The 16,198-nt window shown below is 44.9% G+C and overlaps 1 protein-coding gene across 1 annotated transcript in view; it reads right to left on the bottom strand.

Annotated features, from left to right (window-relative positions):
• Positions 1-16,198, bottom strand: part of ANKDD1B (ankyrin repeat and death domain containing 1B) — a 50,547-nt gene that overhangs the window by 870 nt on the left and 33,479 nt on the right. The window contains 8 exon segments of the mRNA XM_037032398.1: positions 203-334; positions 3,819-3,872; positions 3,875-4,019; positions 4,369-4,469; positions 7,220-7,412; positions 10,858-10,956; positions 13,429-13,456; positions 13,458-13,525. Coding sequence (XP_036888293.1) covers positions 203-334; positions 3,819-3,872; positions 3,875-4,019; positions 4,369-4,469; positions 7,220-7,412; positions 10,858-10,956; positions 13,429-13,456; positions 13,458-13,525 — 820 coding nt within the window.

The raw sequence follows: 16,198 nt of genomic DNA, 5'->3' as shown, positions 1-16,198 counted from the left end.
TAGACACAGAACCACAGGGCTAAAGAAAACCAAGACGAGTACTGATTGAGTCATTCACTAGAGGAGAAGCTGCATGTTCTAACTGAGCCACAGTGATCACCCAGCTGGGGCTGTTGCTGTTCAGGGCAGTTGTATTTCTGTCAAGGGTCCCCCCACATTTTAAGGGAGCAGGAGTGTCTGTTTATTGAAAACCACCACTCACTGGCTAGTTCTGGGAAACCTGCCCACACCCGCTCTTCGTACAGGAGCCTGACTGGCGTGCCCTGCATCATCAGGGTCCCATGCAGCCAGATGAGCAGAGCCCTGTAGCCGTGTTCGCGGAAGCTGTTCTTCCCTGTGCCACACACAAAAGGTCAGAGGCCAAACTCCACCTGCAGACAATGTCTCTTTATTGCTGTGATCTCAATTCTGAGGTTTCTCCGGCTATGGTTGCAAATTCACTCCCCTCCTGATGAATGTTAGGTCATGGCCCAGTGGATGAGAGCCCTTCCAGTAGGCCTCACTGGGGCTGCTTCTGGGTAACCAGTGTTCGGACTGACCCCAGTACTTCCCGTGCACCTAGGCCTAGCCCTAAGGAGCTGACAGATTGCATAGCTGTGTCAGCTGTGTCCCTGCCCTGCAGTCAGGAACCATCTCAATGAGAAGTGGAGCTTTTCGAACACAAAGGGCATTGTTTCACCTGGGGATCTGGTTAAAATGCAGATTCTGGGACTTATGGCCAAGATGGAGGTGTAGGTGGACCCACTGTGCCTCCTCGCACAACCAAAATAAGAACAGCAAAAATTTAGAAACAAAATAGCAACCAGAACTGACAGAAAATTGAACTGTGTGAAAGTCAGACGGCCAAGGAGCTGAAATACACACATTCATCCAGACTGGTAGGCAGGGTGGCCGAGCAGAGAGGGGTTGCGGCACAAGAAGTGTTGACACCGAGTTCACAAGGCACCCTAGGTGTGCAAGATGGCAGTAGGCAGACCCTGGGCACCCAGGCAGCGGTTGGAAGACCCTGGGTGCGGGGCGGCAACGGGCAGACCCAATGACGGGGCGAGTGTAAAGTGAGGCACTGTGTGCAAGGTGGCTGCCTGACCAGGTGGTCCCACATTTGCAGGCAGATAACTGGGGAGCAAGACAGACCGTGAGACCCAGAGTCCCAGCACTGGGAAATAAAGCCTTAGAACACCAATTGAAAACACCTGTGGGGATTGACACGCAGGGAGAGACTCCCAGCCTCACAGGAGAGTTCATTGGTGAGACCCACAAGGTCCTACAATGCACACAAGCCCACCCACCTGGGAACCAGCATCAGAAGGGCCCAGTTTGCTTGTAGGAAGTGGCAGAGGGGACTGAAATCTGAGAGAGAGCGAAGCAAGCACCATTGTTCCCTCTCTGAGCCCGCCCCAACATATAGCATCACAACCCAGCAACTGGGTTGCCCCACCCTGGTGAACACCTAAGGCTCTGCCTCCGCCCCTTACTACATAACAGGTGCAACAAGACAAAAAAAAATGGCCAAAACAGAACAACAGATCAAAGCTCCAGAAATAATACAACTAAGTGATCAAGAGCTAGTCAACCTATCAGGTGCACAGTTCAAAGCACTGGTGATCAGGATGCTCACAGAATCCAAAACTTATTGGAACAGATAATAAAGGAGAACTTCCCCAATCTGACAAAGAAAATAGACTTTCAGGAAGTCCAGGAAACTCAGAGAGTCCCAAAGAAGTTGGACCCAAGAAGGAACACACCAAGGCACATCATAATTACCATTAGCCAGGATTAAAATGAAGGAGAGAATCCTAGAAGCAGCAAGAGATAAAGGGACAGTCACCTACAAAGGAGTGCCCATCAGACTGTCAGCAGATTTCTCAAAAGAGACCTTACAGGCAAGAAGGGGCTGGAAAGAAGTATTCCAAGTCATGAAAGACAAGGACCTACATCCAAGATTGCTCTATCCAGCAAAGCTATCATTTAGAATGGAAGGACAGATAAAGTGCTTCTCAGATAAGGTCAAGTTCAAGGAGTTCATCATCACCAAGCCCTCATTATATGAAATGTTAAAGGGACTTATCTAAGAAAAAGAAGATAAAAAAGATGAATAGTGAAAGGACAGCAAACTCACAATTATTAACAACCACACCTAAAAAGCAAACTAAGCAAACAACTAGAACAGAACAGAACCACCTAAATGGAGATCACATGAAGGGTTAGCAACAGGGGAGTGGGAGGAGGAGAAGGTATGGATAATATGTAGCATAGATGGTGAGGAGAAAATAGACAGGAGGAGGGCAAGAGTAGTGTGAGAAATGTAGACGCTAAAGAACTTATGAACTAAAGGGGGGAATGTGGGTGGGAGGGGATGTGCAGGGTGGAGGGGAATGAAGTGGGGGGAATGGGACAACTGTAATAGCATAATCAATAAAATATATTAAAATAAATAAAATAAAATGCAGATTCTGATCCAGTTGGTCTGGGGTGAGGATCTGCACATCTAAAAAGTTCTCAGGTGCTGCTGTTGCCACTGCTGTGTGTCACCCGCACTCCTAGCAATGAGCATGGACTGTCCCTCTGCTCCAGGTCCTGACAGAAGTCTGCATCCCCGCCATCTGGGACACTGCACACAGGGCCAAATACTCACTGGATACTGAACCCTGAGAAGTGGGGGGAGGGGTGCTGCAGTGCGGAGACGAGAACCCACTGCACTCCAAGCAGGAGTTCACAGTTACAAACACACGACCAGCTTCTAGCTCTATCAAGTGTGTGCCCCTGAGCAGACAGATGCCACAAGAGAAGGGACTGAGCTCCAGGGAGGGAGTTTGTCAGACAGACTGTGAGAGGGGCAGGCATTTTGGGGAGAGCAAAGTATATGCATGAAGAGTGTACTCTGAGGTGAATCCTCCTAAACTTACCCTTGTCAAACTAATTTTTCTCATATATCATCAGTAACATGTCACTCTTTTGCTCAAAAATACACAAACTCCCTAGTGCCAGTACCTGGGTCACACTAGAAGCAGATCGTGAATGTTACTGTTAGACCAACTGGAGCACAAACTCCCTCAAACATGCGCCAGTTTACCCAGCAGACGTACCCCCGCCTGGCCTAAACACGCTCCAAGCACTCTAACCCTGGACTGACACATTCCAAATTCCCCTCACCCCGATGGCAAGTACTCTGAGGGCACCCTGTAGTTCCAACTCATTTCTTTAGGTCAACAGAGATTTCCAGAAGACAACTTTCCTAAAGACTTCACAGAACACTATAGATGTCTAATTAACGACAAAGGGAAAATAACAAAGAACTCTTTCTGGAAACTGTAGTCAAGAGTCAACATCTATTTTTTTCACACGAAACCATGTCGTTAGAAGTAGCCGTGAACATGCCACAATTTGTGGTCCAAGTCGCACATGCCCACGGGCTGTGCTCCTGCACCTACGATGCCCAGCAGGAAGCAATGCGATCTGGCCCCAGCACAGGAGGCGTTCACATCTCACGGTATCCACGGCGGGGAGTGCTGTAAGTAGGAAATGTTGCCAAGAAAAGTGTTTAATTTGCCCTTCTGTGTTTAATTAGTTGGTTAATGCCAAACAAACTCTATATTTTCTAGGTTTGGGCCAAATCATTAAGAAGCAAAGCTAAGGACTCCAGCGGATGTGACCTCACTAATCCTGACAGCTAGCCTGGCTGAGTGAGTCCATGGCTCGGCATCTTCTGAGGGACCCGGAGTCTGTGTCCTTGGCACTTACTTGGAAGACCTGTCCCCGGAAGGACTGCTCTTCCTAACACGAAATGCCTCCTGCCACATCATCTAGGCCACGCTCACCTGACCACTGTTCCTGGATGGCTCTGATCTGCTCCTCCGTGAAGTTCCACGACAGGCCAGCCTCTGCCACCCGCTGGCCTTCGGCTGATGGTAAGCCAGGTGCCAGAGGAGACTGCGAATAAGCTTGGTCTCCTGACTGTGATCTTGCTTGAATATCAGAGGAAAGTTGGTTGTTGGGTCCCTGATGTCCTCATCGAGCTTCTAAATCAAAGTATCAGATGGTTTCAGACTTACTGCCTTTTCTGTTTATTGCCTTATTACAGAATATATATATTTTTTCAGATATAACTGGTAAGGTGGTAACCAGGACCATGCTTTCAATGTTACCTGCTCTTGGATCATTTTTGTCATTCAAAATGTAGACAAACATCTGAAATAAAAAGCTTGAGTACTCTGTCTGACACAGGTAATGCAAGGGATTTTCAGTGTCATGTCCCTTGCTTCTGTCTCAACCTGCTATTTACCCGCCTCCAAAGAAAACAGAGGTGGTACCTTGGCTAAAGAAATGTCACAGCAGCAGATGCATCTTTAATTGAATCATTCTTTGTACCTCTCTCCAGGCATAGTATCTCTCTGCTTTTATGAGCATGTCCCCAACGAGTCTGTGGTTGCTCCTGGAGGCCACAGCCAAGGCCATCTTGTCTTCCCTTGCTAAAAGTTGAAAATGAAAATCTCAGGTGGTGTGGCCTAGTGGTTAAGAGCGCTAAAAAACAAGAGAGCCTGGGTTCAAGTCTGTACCCTACTGCTTCATTGCCAGGTGAACCTGGGCCAGACCTTAGCTTCTCTCCATCTCAGTAACTACCCCATGGTGTAGTGGAAGAGGTGTATGTGATAACACATATCATGCCCTTAGGACAGTGCATGACATGCGCAAATTGTCCAAGACATAGTAGATATTGATAGTGTCTGGTGCTGTAGCAACTGGTCAAGGGAAAGAGTTTGGGCTCAGCAACCCACCATCAACAAGTAATGTTTTTTACACATGGTCTATCAACGAGAAAATATTCAGGTTCTCGTTGATAGAGAACCTGAATATTTCCCAATACCCTCAGGGGTCTCCCTGGCTCACTGCACTGGGATGTCCTCAGCAAACAAACAACATGATTGTACATTTTTCTCCTCAAAGGCATACTCCACCTGTGGCAGAAGCTTTAGCCAGTGGCCATGCCCCACCCCTCAATAGCCTTTTCTTCCTTCCTTGTATAGGCAAAGACCTCTGGGTTTTAGCTGGGCATTTGCCATTCTAAACATTTTCTAGCTTTCCTTGCATTTAGGTATGTGACCTAAGTTCTGGCCAATGGTATAAAAATGGAAGTGGCACACGCATCTTCTGGGAAGAATCTTTAAAGAGAGGAAGGGTGCCATTCTCCTTCTGTTCCTCTTCTTCCTGAGTAGAATGCTGTCACTAGTGCAGGACCTTAGGCAGCCACCTTAGACCAGGAAGTGGAAGCCATGTGTTGAGGCAGGCAGAGTAGTAAGACAGAAGAGGGCTGGGTCTTATTAAAAGTAACATCAAACATGACAACATGACTAGTTCATAGTACAGAATTCAGATTGCTGGACTCCTTGCTAACCTTTTTTCTACTATATCATACTGCCTCTAACCCAGGGTGAGGATTGAATCTTAACCAAATAGAATGATGGGTAAGGGCTGTTCTAGACATAATTTGGGGTATGAGTGGTCTGGTGCCTATACGGTACCTCACACAAATTACAAAATACACACCTCTGCCAAGATAGATACGTACAGGTTTGCAAGCAGTGTCCCCCTAGATATGTTCCCCCTAGATTTTATGCAGCACACAACCAAGACATCTCTACATTTTTTCCCTAAGCAAAAGGTGGTGGTTTTCATTTGTTTTGCAAATCATCCATGAAATTTTATTCAAGAATCCTAACAAAAATTATAATGAGTGGTCAGACATAACCCCAAAAGAAGTTCCAACCTTAGGAACTGATGTTTCTATGCTTAGGAATCCACGAACGTATCCCAATAATTCTCTCATATATGACTAGTTGCAATTCCCACCAACCCAAGTGATTCGGCTGTTAATTCAGGCATTAAGACCGAGGTGAGCCTGAAAATTAAGGCTGAATGTAATCAGCTTCTAATCAAAAGAGACAGTAATGAAATTAGGAAGAACTGCATTTTGCAGGCATTTACTAAGTCTCTAATTGTACACTGTTTAAATTCTGGCTTGTAAAGCCATTTGCGTCATCGTAATTAGTCTATTTTGGGAAAGCAGCCTTCTGAGAGCCAGAGTTTCCAGGCTCCCAGGAAACCTTGCCCGGGAGTGTGTGCTGGGGTGGAAATCTAAATACTGAAGCCATTGAGGGTAAAAGGCCTCCAGGGCCTTGTGACGTAAGTCTCAGGCCCAGAGAACAGGCTTCTGAAAAGTCCAATTTACACCAAATCTTGGCTCCTTTTATCCATTAGATCTTAATTCAGTTTTAGAAACAGTCACTTATCTTTGGTAAAAATTGTAGGAGCATATAGAAAAAGCAGCTTTTATTCATTAATTAAATATGTATTTGGTGCTAGCTATATTCCAGACCCTGAGAAGAAAGAGGGAGGAGAATGGAAATCTAGGAAAGTCAAGTCCTGAGGTCTAGTAAACTGCGGGCTTTTGTTCTGAAAACAAAGCCTAGTGGTAACATTAATGGCGTTTACCGGAATAGCCAGTCCACTAGCACAGGGGACCCAACGTGAATTCCCTGCCACTGCTACCTAGATTATCTACCCACAAAACTTCTCTGGGGTTGTGATGTATTCATGAGAAAGTAGAATAAAGTACAAAGAGAAAGCATTGGAAAATACTAACACTAAATGTTAATACTAATGCTAAATGCTATCAGAAGTTAACTGGTGGGATTCCACCTAGGTGATGAATCACGGGTTATTGTGTTTTCCTCAAGATGTTCTATGTTTTCCAGATTGTCCGCAGAGGGCTTGTATTACTTTTATGATCAGAAAAAAATGTAAAGTTAATTTTAAAAAACTGACATACAGAGATAAGTAGAATAGCACGTCACTACTTCAGGTCCTAAAGATATAAAATAGATGATTCTGAAATAGAGCAGGATGGATTCAGGCTTGCTCTAGGAATTAGGGATGCGCTGAGCTGATGACTGGTGTGCGGGAGACGAGGGCAGGAAAAGCTGCGAGTCGTGGAAGCTGCCTTTGCTGCCAGTTCCAGGAAACCATTGGACAACCTACGGGCCTACTGGGTTTGAGCCTTGGGTTTGGGTTTGAAGCCAGGCTTTTACTATGTGTGCGTCCTGCTGTCATTAAACCTCTCAAATCTTGTCTTGAAAATGGGGATTACTTTGTCCGCCTCACAGAGGAGACGTGAGGACTGAAAATACAGTGTGTGTGCGAGCCCCTAACAGAGCTGTCCCACAGTGGTCTCCTGCGTGGGCACCTTTCGGTGAAGTCAGGACAGCAGCAGTCATCTCACTCCGCTCCGACCGCTGAGCCGGCACTACTTCATCAAACAAGTCTACGCAGCAGCCAAGGGGAGCGAGCCACCCAAATGTCCCTTCACGGATGGAAAAATAAAATGCGGTACATTCATACAATAAACACCACTCAGCCTTAAAAAGGAATGAAATTCTGACACATGCACAACATGAATGAACCTTGAGGACATAAAGCTAAGTGAAATAAACCAGTCACAAAAGGGCAAATACTGTATGGTTATACTTACATGAGACATATCTAGAGACAAAGGTGAATGGCGGTTGCCAGGGGTTGGGGTGGTGTGGACGAGAAAACGGGTGGTGGTTCACAAAATTTCAGTTTCGCAAGATGAAAAGTTCTAGAGATTGGTTGCAGAATAGTGTGAATGTAATTAACAATTCTAAACTGCACTCTTAAAAATAGTTAAGATGGTAAATTTTATGTTATGTGTATTTTGTCATAATAAAAACTGGTTTCAAAGGTTATTTTTTAAATGAAAAAATACTTATTTAACATTAAAAGTCTTGGGAAACAAGGAACTGACACTGTATTTAGCCAAGCTATTTCTCTCTCTCTCTCTCTCTCTCTCTCTATATATATATATATATATATATATTATAAACACATACCATTGTTAACATAACAAGAACAGTTTGCATGACATCTATGTAACCTGGCAGCCAAGGAGAGGACTGGAATGCACATGTGAACAATGACAACTTCAGTGTACCAGTCAGTGGGAGTGGTAGATTCTGTTGAGTGATCACGTGTACTGTGTGGCCATTGCATTGAAAATGACTTTGCAAGTAGAACAACAAATATGCGTCAACTTTTGCATTAAGCTCAAACATTCCTCCACAAAAACTAATTGGATGAGTTAGAAGTCCACAGCTATAGGCAACTGGTACTGGCAGTTTCATCATGACAACACACCTGCTCATGCATCAAATCAGATGCAGAGTTTTTTGGAGAAACATCGCGTCACCCAGGTGACTCAGCCCCGCTACAGCCCAGATTTGGTGCTCTGGAACTTCCAGCTTTTCTCAAAACTAAAATCACCTTTGAAGGGGAAGAGACTGTTGATGAGATTCAGGAAAATCTGATAGGACAGCTGATGATGATTGGGAGAACTATGTGAGGTCCCAAGGTGCCTACTTAGAAGGGCACTAAGGCATCATTGTCCTGTGTACAATGTTTCTTGTACCTTGTATCTTCTTCAATAATTGTCTCTATTTTTCATTTACATGGCTGAATGTTTATATATATAAAACTCAATATACATAAGAAAATAGCCCTGGCTGGTGTGGCACAATGGATTGAGTGCTGGACTGTGGACCCAAAGGTCACTGGTTTGATTCCCAGTCTCGGGCACATTCCTGGGTTGCAGGCCAGGTCCCCAGTAGGGGGCACGTGAGAGGTGACTACACATTAAAGTTTCTCCCCCTCTCTTTCTCCCTCCCTTCACCTCTCTAAAAATAAGTAAATAAATCTTTTTTAAAAAGAAAATACATCAATAATGTTTAAAAATGATAATATCTAGATGGAGGGATCAGAGGTTATTTTTATTGCCTTCTCCATTCTTTTATATTTTGTAAATTTCCTGCATTGTAATATATATAGAACTATAAGACTTCAATTTTTTTCTGGAATAATAATTTCCCTATCAAGAGAATGAGAGTATTTCAACGAATTACATGAAATCTCAAGAAATCATCCATCGTAACCCCTCATCCAGACTAATGCTCATGTGAAACACTTCTAAACTATTAGGACAGAAAAAACATTGGTTATGATACAGCCCAACCCCCAAACCAGACAGAGGAAGCAACTTCCCCAGGGACACACAGCTGGGCAATAGCATCTAGCCCATCCTCTTCCGACCAGAGCACAGGGACAATTTGCTTAGGATGTTAGCATAACTGAAGTAGAAAAGCACTTACTAAAGACCCCCTTTGGCTGGCAGTGTGCCCCTCGGGGGGCTTATCATCCAAGACATTATTACATTTACACTGACAAACCTATCGAAGGTCTGTACTAACACGGAATAGAGACACAAGTGTAATACATCAAATGCCAATGAAATTTCATGTGACAATAGTGTTGTAAGTCTAGAAGGCATGAAAATGCATCAAAGTGTTAACAAGAGTTCTCTTTTGGGGGGGATTACAAACAAATTACAAGTTGTCATCTTGTTTTCTTATTTTTTTAACTTTCTTTAAGATTGTTATTTATTTATCTTTAGAGGGGAAGGGAAGGAGAGAAAGAGAGAAATATCAATGTATGGTTCCTCTCATGAGTCCCCTGCTGGGAACTGGCCTGCAAACCAGGCATGTGCCCCAACCAGGAACCAAACTGCAATTGTGTGGTTCGAGGCCCATGCTCAATCCACTGAGCTACACCAGCCAGGGCTTGTTTTCTTATTTTTATACATTTAGTGTGTTCCTGGTCCACCAATGAAGAAGTCTAGCTCTGTAACTGGAGGGTAGTCTGTGGAGTGGACTTAGCCAGTTGTGGTGAAACCAAAATCACATCTGTGTTCTGTCTGTGTGTGTAGCAAAGAGTCTGCCCATGAGGAAAGGCTGGGGGCATTAACATTTTTTGAACACATGATTGTATTTAATGACATGAGTTTTTCTTTCCTCAAACATTTGGGATGGTAAACGATGAGGGGAGGAGGAAGGCCCTGGGGAAGGAAAGGACCAAAGGGGAAGTAAGTCTCCATTCAGCTCAAGGCACAAATGACCTCACAGGAGAAGACTGCAAAGATTTGAGTCGGTGCTCTGGTTGGACAAAGGAGAAGCAGAGTGTTACACAGCCGGTTATGATGACCAGACCACCTGGCCTGGCTGGTCCCCCCGCCAGAGGGCACTGCTGAGGCTTCTCTGGGAAGAGGCAGACAAAGGCAGGAGGAGCCCAGAGGTCTCTGTCCTCAAGATTCCTGAAAGGCTCCTCTCTGAGACTTTCTCCTCCCAGTCCCTCCCTCCAGCTCCTGGAAGGGGCAGCCCAATGGGCCAGGGCAGCAGGGCCAGAGCAGAAGGCCCTGATGCCAAGAGTGCCCCTCCCCATCCTTTTTAGTCTTCCACCATTGCCATTTCCAGCCGCCGACAGATACTGGTTATGAGGAATATGATTCTGCTCCAGTGGATTGCATTCATGGTGATTTTTTATAGCAAGATTTTGCCTCTGGGCTAAAAGAAGACACATTTATTGTCTATAATATAATATAGAAACAAAGCTTCCTTCTAGAGGTGAGGGCTCCCCCAGGTACAACATTTCATACAGGGCAAGTGGCTTTTCACCTAAAGAGCTTCTGGCAATGTACCTCTGAACTATTGCTTATCAGAAGTGCTGGGCCTGTTAAATGAATGCACTGGGTGAATCCCAGTTGTACATTTGAAAAAGACACAGTATTTATTTTCAGGTTACAGAAAAACAAAGGAATAAGAAGAAAAAGAACATGCACATTCTTCCCAAGAAATTTTAAAGCACCTTGAATTTGATCAAAACTACCCCTAAACACACACTGAGTTGAAGCATATAAGAAAATAGACACTCCAGGTGCTGACTTGCTTGACTTACTTGATTTAAGATGCCAGTGTCATGCTATGCACTTAATAAGCTATTTACTACAGCGACATGGTTGTTGATAACAGCTAAATGAAGAGGAGACTCCTTAGGCTGCAGGAAGAAATGACAACTTCAAATCCAAAATATTCTGGCTTCATCATTCAGATCAAAAGCAACTCATTTCAGCAGATACTTCCTGATACTCTGCTGAGAACTGAAGGTAAGTGTCCAGCTGTCATTTCCATACCAACGCTACGCAGCAAACCTGCTCACCAGCAATCAGTTTCTCCCTTCACTCATTCTAGAACTGTACACTGAGCACCTGCTGTGGGCCAGGCTGGGGACTGAGTGGCAGCATGGCCCATTCTCAGAAGTCTTCCAATCCAGTGTGGTAAGCAACTATTAACTGTTTTTAGTCACTATATATGTATACACACACACAATTACAAATTCTGATAAGTGCTTTAAAGGAAAAGTAGAGAGTAGTATGAGAGCACATGTCGGGGTTTGGCAGAGGGCCAACCTCATTCTGGAGGTCAATAAAGGCTTTCCTTAAGAACTGACATGCGAGCTCAAATATGAAGGATAAGAAAGCAGTTAATAGGCATAACTGCAGGACTTCTCAGAGCCTTCAGAGAGCTACCGTGCAGTGGAAAGAGCCACCAAGAGGAAACAGCAATCACACTTAGCATTTCCTGAATTGATTTGATCTCAAGCTCTCCCCACTCACCCAGGGGCACCATTCTTGTGCTCAGCCCTCCAACCTACATGGAGTCCTGCCTTGATGTATTCACCGCACACTTGCAACCTGCTCCCCCTTCCTTCTTGTTTGTGGCTAAAATTCCTGTTTTCCGGCCACAACCCCACGCTATCGCTCATCTCCACCTCGTGCTTCTTACCCAGCCCTCTGGGCAGCAGTGCCCACCTCCAGGAACACACTTGGCCTCCTGCTGCCTCACTCTTACCCAGCTGCCACCAGCCCCTGAAGGCACGAGAGAAAACATGTTTCCAGGGCAAAAAAAGGCAGCTGAAAGTGGGGGAGGGGAAGAACAGAGCTGTGAGGGAGAGTGAGGTGAGAGGCATCCAGTGGAGAGGACTTAGGCGGGTACAGGTGTGAAAGAACAAGGGCAGAAGATCCAGTGAGACTGGTGAAGGGTCGCTGAGCTGAAAGCAAAGTGAGTGGAGAGAGGGAAGGCAGGTGTGTGTGAGCATGGGCAAGAACGGAGGCAGTGGTGCTCGAGTGGAATAGCTGTTTATACACATCAGTTACTTGCATCCAATGTATTCTTATAATGATAGTTAGTATACTCACTTCCCCAACAGTACTCTGTATTAAATACTTTCCATTCACAATAACCCTAGCAGTTAGGTTTTCTATTCCCTGAGTGGTTTATGAGGCACAGAGATATTAAATAACCTCCACTAGGCATTGGAGTGAGAAAGTGGCTGAGGCAGGATTTGAACCCAGATCTTCCTGATGCCAATATTGCATCAGGCTCCTTCCCAGAAAACAGGGGTAGATTGACAGAAGAGAGAGGTAGTGAGTTGGCAAGTGTGTCAGCAGCACACAGAGGAAGAGGAGAAGAAGGGGCACGTAGGATGCCTATGTAAATCAGGTTGTCTGAGGGTGAGCAAAGGAAATGGGAGACAGACGGGGCTGGAGTGGGCAATGTGAGGGGAAGGCTTTCTGTGCAGGACCCCTCCGCTCAGGAAGACCATCTCTCTTGACACACTAAGCATAGAAGGAAAGAAGGAAGGAAGGGGGCGAGGAAGAGAGGGAAGAAGGAGGGAGGGGGAGAAGGGAGGAAGGAAGAGTAGGCATCCCTCCTCTCAGGAAGTGGGCAGTGTCCTTCCTGCTGGGACCACCAGCCTTGCTGGGGCCCAGCGCCTCCTGAGACACAGGAAGCATCTGTGGACCAACCAGGAGAGTTCAGGGCCAGTTCCCTTGACGCCATTCTCTGAAAGCTACCAGTCATGATTCAAATCACATCCCTTCTCTTGAGTTCATACAAGAAACAGTAATGGCTAAGCAAGATCGGAGGAAATAATATTCTCCCAGGAGAAATGAAAACAGAGTGAAAAATAGAGGGATGTTTCCCATCTAATTCCAGCACAGAGAACTTTTGTAAATTTTACCAGAGCCAATTTAAACTTCAGAAGACCTAAATCAGCATAAAGGATTGCTTTTCAAAAGAAAAACAAGATTGTTCAGTGAAGGGGGTAAAAATAATCATTCTCATTCCTATGGACAGCAGCTTCATCATTTTCCCAGACTGATAAGTTTAATCCAAGAATAATGGCATCTCTAGACACATGATAAAGTTTTATTACAGCGAATATAAATATTTAAAGCGCACAGATTTCATTTTGTTCAGGAACTTCAATGACTTTCTAAAATTCAACCCTCGGATTTTATTTCTCAAGATTAAGACTCAGCCGCCCAAAGAAGTCAGTTGGCCTTCCCAGGAAGAATTCCTCCTTTGTGAACACCTCATCCCCACCGCATATCTGCCAGGAGCATCTCCCAGCCCAGCCCGCCTCCCAGCGAGAGGATCAAAGCCTGAGTTATTAGAATAGACTCACTTCCCCATTCTGGTGCAGATCAACGTTCACTGAGAAGAAAGCTGACGAGCGATGCATGGCCATCCTGGGTGGCTATCTGCACAGCACTGACATTGAGCTGCAAGACAGGGGGAGAGGGCACAGAGAGATTCCTGTTAGAATCCAGCATGCTTTCTGGTTGATCACATGGCGATCAAATAACACAATGAAGTAGTACAACTATTTAATAAAGAAAATCCAATGTGTTTGCAGGGCATGGGCCTTTGGTTGCTTCTAAGTGTCTCCCAAGAAAGAGTCAGAGTCCTAGGTGATACATACCTAGGACTAGATACCTCTTGTCTAGGAAGTGCAAAGTAGACTAGAGACAAGTCTATACACCCTACAACCCCCCTCCCTGAGCTAAAATAGCTGACTTGGTCCCAAGAAAAGCCCCAGCAGTCTCCTGCCTCCCTGACTGTTTGCTAGCAGCTCTCCCCTTTGCCATAGCTTAGCAGGATTGCTACCTACGTGCAGTGTTCCCTCATGGCCCCTTTTCTCAAATCCTCTAGCACCTCCTCTCCTTCACGGCCAGCAGCTGCGCCCTACAGCTCCCTGTGCTCAGTGTCTTCAGTCAGTGTCCTCACCAGGTGCCAAAGTGTTTCACATCAGGGCCTGCTTTTACTGATCCTGCCATCCTCCAAAAGGCCTAGCAGGAGCCTTGCAATAATACAAGATCAATGAATAGTTGTTGATGAACTCATTGTAAGATCACTACAAAGTATTTTCAGGTCCTCCAAATAAGGATGCTGTAGGATATTATGTTTTCCCAAAAAGGGTGCACAAGTATCTCCCATCCCACATGCTCTTCTGCAGTGTGACCCTGCCACTCCCCCATCAAGCAGTGGAGTTTATTTCTTCACCCCTCTGAATCTGTGTGGTCCCAGTAACTGCTTTAACCCCTAGAACATGGCAGAAGTGACAGTGTGCCAGTTCCAGGTGTGGCCCCTGCCTGGCCTGGCAGCTTCTGCTCCCTATTGCGTGGAAGCCAGGTGCCATGCTGTGAGAAGGCCAAGGCATGTGGAGACACCACATGTTGGTCCTTTGCTCCAGAACCCCAGCTGAGAGCTGGCCTTGGCTGCCAGGCATGTGAGTGAGCCACCGTGGACCTCCACCTCAGTTACGGCTTCAAATGACTAAAGGCCTGGCTGGCGACTGACTGCAACCACATAGCAGACCTAAAGTAAGAATCTCCCAGCTGGCCCAGTCAACCCTCAGAACCACAGAACATAATACCTGTAACATTGTTTTATGCCACTTCACTTTGGGGTTGGTTTGTTATGAAGCAATAGATAAGTGAAACAAAGGCCTACAGGGATAATACATATTCTGACCAACTGGAATCTAGTTGAGCTGATACGAAATACCTTTATCACCTTGGAGAAGGTGCCACTCAAATATGGGCCACTTTGTCTTCCTCAGTTAAAAATGATATTACCACCTATATTAGTTTTCTATTGCTGTTAATAACAAATTGCCACAAACTTAGTGGCTTAAACAGTATAAATATATTACCTGTCTGGTCTAGAGGTCACAAATCTTTTTTTAAATTATTTTTTATTGAGCTCTAACTTGTGTGGCTTGGTAGATTGAGCGACAGCCTGGAAACCGAAGGATTACTAGTTAGATTCCCAGTCAGGGCACATGCCTGGGTTGCAGGCTAGGTCCCCAGTTGGGGGACACATGACAAGCAACAACACATTGATGTTTCTGTCCCTCTCTTTCTCCCACTCTTCCCCTCTGTCTAAAAATAAATAAAATCTTTTTAAAAATTATATTTTATTGATTATACTACTACAGTTGTCCCAATTTTTTTCTCCCTTTTAACCTCTCTGCCCTGAATCCCCCTCCCAGCAGCATTCCCCACACCATGTTAGCTCATGTCCATGGGTCATACAGATAATTTCTTTGGCTTCTCCTTTCCCATACTATTCTTAGTCTATTTTGTACCTACCAATTATGCTTCTTATTCCCTGTACCTTTTCCCTCATTCTCCTCCCTCCCCCTGCCCACTGATAACCCTGCATGTGATCTCCATTTCTGTGAATCTGTTCCTGTTCTAGTTGTTTGCTTAGTTTGTTTTTGTTTTTGAGGTTCAGTTGTTGACAGTTGTGAGTTTTTTGTCATTTTACTGTTCATATTTTTTTATCTTCTTTTTCTTAGATAAGTCCCTTTAACATTTCATATATGAACTCCTTTAACTTGACCGTATCTGGGAAGCACTTTATCTGCCCTTTCATTCTAAATGATAGCTTTACGGGATAGAGTAATCTTGGATGTAGGTCCCTGCCTTTCATGACTTTGAACACTTCTTTCCAGCCCTTTCTTCCCTACAAGGTTTCTTTTGAGAAATCAGCTGATAGTCTATGGGAGCTCCTTTGTAAGTAACTGTATCTTTTTCTCTTGTTGCTTTTAAGATTCTTTCCTAATCTTTAATCTTGGGTAATTTAATCATGATGTGTCTTGATCTGCTCCTCCTTGGGTCCAACTTCTTTGGGACTCTCTGAGCTTCCTGGACTTGCATGTCTATTTCCTTTGCCAGATTAGGGAAGTCTTCCTTCATTATTTGTTCAAATAAGTTTTCAATTTCTTGCTGTTCCTCTTCTCCTTCTGGCACCCCTATGACTCAGATGTTAACATTTAAAGTTGTCCCAGAGGTTCTAAGCCTCTCCTCATTTTTTTGAATTCTTGTTTCTTTATACTATCCTGGTTGAACTTTTATTTCTTCTTTTTGTTCCAAATCATTGATTTGAGT

This window comes from Sturnira hondurensis, unplaced genomic scaffold (assembly GCF_014824575.4).
Source record: "Sturnira hondurensis isolate 20B ecotype Veracruz unplaced genomic scaffold, ASM1482457v3 Scaffold0021354, whole genome shotgun sequence".
NCBI classification, from domain to species: Eukaryota; Metazoa; Chordata; class Mammalia; order Chiroptera; family Phyllostomidae; genus Sturnira; species Sturnira hondurensis.
The sequence above is the reverse complement of the archived record's forward strand: the minus strand, read 5'-3'. Positions and strand labels throughout refer to the sequence as shown.